Genomic DNA, 2844 nt, shown 5'->3' on the forward strand with positions numbered 1-2844 from the left:
GTACTACATGACCTCTTTCCAATTTTTGACACACTCACATTGCTGAGATTAAGCGAATCTGCCATATTCTCTGTTGACTTAATACTTTCCTCTTTCTTGGACTGAGGTAGGCTGACTTGTATATCCAGTGACTGGGCATTAAAATCAATGCTGAGACTAGGATCCCTTATTTTGGTATCCAATCTTGTTGACAATTCCATTGTAGAAATTATACTCTTACCAGACTTACTTTCGCTGATGGCCATGGACTCAGAACTCGACTCAGTGCCTGGAGGAGGAGGAGTTGACTCCTTCTTGTCCTGCAGGCATTCCTCATCTGATTCATCACTCAACTCCATGCTTGCCTCGCCAAGTTCTGGATGGCTGTCACTCTTGTTCAGGTCATCCATCTCAGTTCCGGGTGGGGGAGGTGTGAATTCTCGGTCAATGTGTGATTTCCTTGTAACAGGTGGCATATCCATCACTGTACTTGGGTCTGTGGGCCATGTTGTGCCAGTGTGTTCTATTCCCTCTGGATTACTTGAGGTATTCCACAGTGGATTCTGTGTATGGAGGCCTAGCTTTGGTGCTGTGAAGCTACTCATGCACACAGTAGTGGTTTGAGATGCAGTGAGAGCTTTCTCAGGTGCATACTGACTAGCAATATTGTCCCTTAAGCCCAAAGGAGGCAAAACATTCATCGCTGAATGCAGGTCATGCTCGTCCTCTGTACCAGGTGGTGGAGGAATGGGATTTTCGTGCATCCCAGTCATAAAGCCTGGCAAGCCAAACCCATCTTGACTATTGCTACCACTACTCCAAGCCCCAGAGCTTAGTTCCTGTGCACCAAAATGCGTCCCTGGTATTGTCATGTCACTTCCCAATTTTGATTTTTGTGCAATGTCTTGCAAATGTACAGTCTTGCTTTTTGTACTTGGAACCCCTAACCCCGAACTGACTAGCATGTGGGCCTCATCCTCAGTTCCTGGTGGTAATGGCAGATCTGAAGTTATAGCATCTTCAGTTCCTGGAGGCAGGGGTAAGCTTGCAATAGCAACATCTTCAGTACCAGGTGGCAGAGGGAGATCAGAACTCAGAGGGTCTTCGGCTCCAGGTGGCAAAGGTAAACAAGGTACCCCAACATCTTCCGTTCCGGGTGGCAAGGGGAGGCCTGGATCCATTACATGTTCAGTTCCTGGTGGCAGTGGTACATCTGGACTGATCATACTTTCTGTTCCTGGTGGTAAAGGTAAACTTGGACCCATCATGCTTTCAGTACCTGGTGGTAAGGGAAGATCTGAACCAAGGCACCTGTAGGTCTGAACTTACATTTTCAGTTCCTGGTGGCACAGGTATGTCAGCTCCTCCTTGGTTACTCACTAGTCCTACAATCGGGAAACTGTCCTGACTATTGCTACCACTGCCACAATCCCTGTGAACATCCTGGATCACATTAGCTGCTGCTAATATCTCCTGGGAATCATTATCCATTTCAAAGTGTGTCACTGGGTAGCTTTCCTCTCCAGGTGGAAGAGGCAAATCACAATTATCTTGATTCTTGGAGGCTTCATCTGTTTTAGGAGGGAGGGGGATATCTGATGGCAGAGGGGTTTTGTTTGCTGATTTGAATCCAGGCAGGGGGATGCTCAGTAAATCTAAAGCCTTTAATGTTGCAGCAGCAGCACATTCTGTGGGCTCATCATCTTCTATATCCATACACTCGGAGGTATTCAAATCATCTAAACAACTGTATTCCTCCTCATCCTGGTTTGTAACTTTGCCACTCTGCTCTTCATAGCCAGTGTACTCACCAGTAAGAGGGCACACATCCATATCACTGACAACAGGATATTCACTTTCAGCTATGGTCTTGGGATCTGTAACGTTCACTATCAGGTTTTCATTCTCTTGACACATTACCCAAGCAATGTTATCAGACAAGTCAATTTTCTGATCCTCCTCTGTCAGCAAAATTTCCATCTTTGGGTCTAGTACAAGGTTACTGCTTCCAACTATATCTTGCTTTGTTTCTTTCGATGATTCTTTACGCTTGGGTACTGACGACTGCTGTTTCTTCTTCAAAAATGGCATTTTTCCAATAAGAGGTAATTTGGGTGCTGCACTTTTCTTTTCATCATCCTGACTGTCTTTGTATGATCCATCTGCAAAAGCTGCTTCATCTCCCTCTGTCTTAAGATCTTTGGTAATGACTTCCCTGGAAGAACCTCTTTCCTTTTTGGACTCACTTCTTGTACTTGTATCTTTGTACTCTTTGCTCTCAGAAGCCTGAGTCTGTGTTACAGATGACTCATTTTTGTGGTCAAGAGTCTTCCCGGAGTCAGATTCTCCCACCTTCTTCTCCCTTTCACGCTTTTCATTCTTCTCTTTCTTGCTCTCCTGCCTCTGACTTCTCTCTTTTTCCACTTTTTCATTAATCTCGGTGCTCTCTTCCTTCTCTTGTCTTACCATATCCCTCTTCTGCTTGATCTGCCTCAGCAGTTTCTCCTCAATTTCATCTGTTGCAATCTTTTCCTTCAGCTTCATTTTTGCCTCCACCATATACCGTGCTTGCTCAACACTATACTTGGCATAAGCTGCTGCCTTGGTCTTGACAAGAGATGCCTCATACATGGGATTCTTCACCAAATGCATCTGCAGTGAGACAATGATTTATTGGCGAATGGTGAATGAAAAAAATGTAGTTCATAATTGCAATACATGAAAATAAAACTTATGAATAAAACAGTACTGATACTTGAAGGTAAATAAAGAAGGTTTACAAGATCACATCATCAAGAAAGTAGTACTGACAGCTCTAACATTCTTTTCACTGCCTATGATACATTTACCTTTCCCCTTTCATCC

The 2844-nt window shown here is 44.2% G+C and overlaps 2 protein-coding genes across 2 annotated transcripts in view; both read right to left on the minus strand.

Annotated features, from left to right (window-relative positions):
* Window positions 1–1244, minus strand: part of LOC119582192 (nestin-like) — a 2262-nt gene extending 1018 nt beyond the window's left edge. The window contains exon 1 of the mRNA XM_037930426.1: window positions 39–1244. Within this exon, the coding sequence (XP_037786354.1) occupies window positions 39–1244 (1206 nt within the window). The remainder of the gene's footprint in view (window positions 1–38) is intronic.
* Window positions 1245–1285: 41 nt separating this feature from the next.
* The window catches only part of LOC119581704 (calponin homology domain-containing protein DDB_G0272472-like), a gene marked incomplete at its 3' end in the record, with an annotated part of 10373 nt that continues 8814 nt past the window's right edge, over window positions 1286–2844 (minus strand). Inside the window, 1 exon segment of the mRNA XM_037929829.1 lies at window positions 1286–2631. Within this exon segment, the coding sequence (XP_037785757.1) occupies window positions 1286–2631 (1346 nt within the window).

Source organism: Penaeus monodon, chromosome 15 (assembly GCF_015228065.2).
Source record: "Penaeus monodon isolate SGIC_2016 chromosome 15, NSTDA_Pmon_1, whole genome shotgun sequence".
NCBI classification, from domain to species: Eukaryota; Metazoa; Arthropoda; class Malacostraca; order Decapoda; family Penaeidae; genus Penaeus; species Penaeus monodon.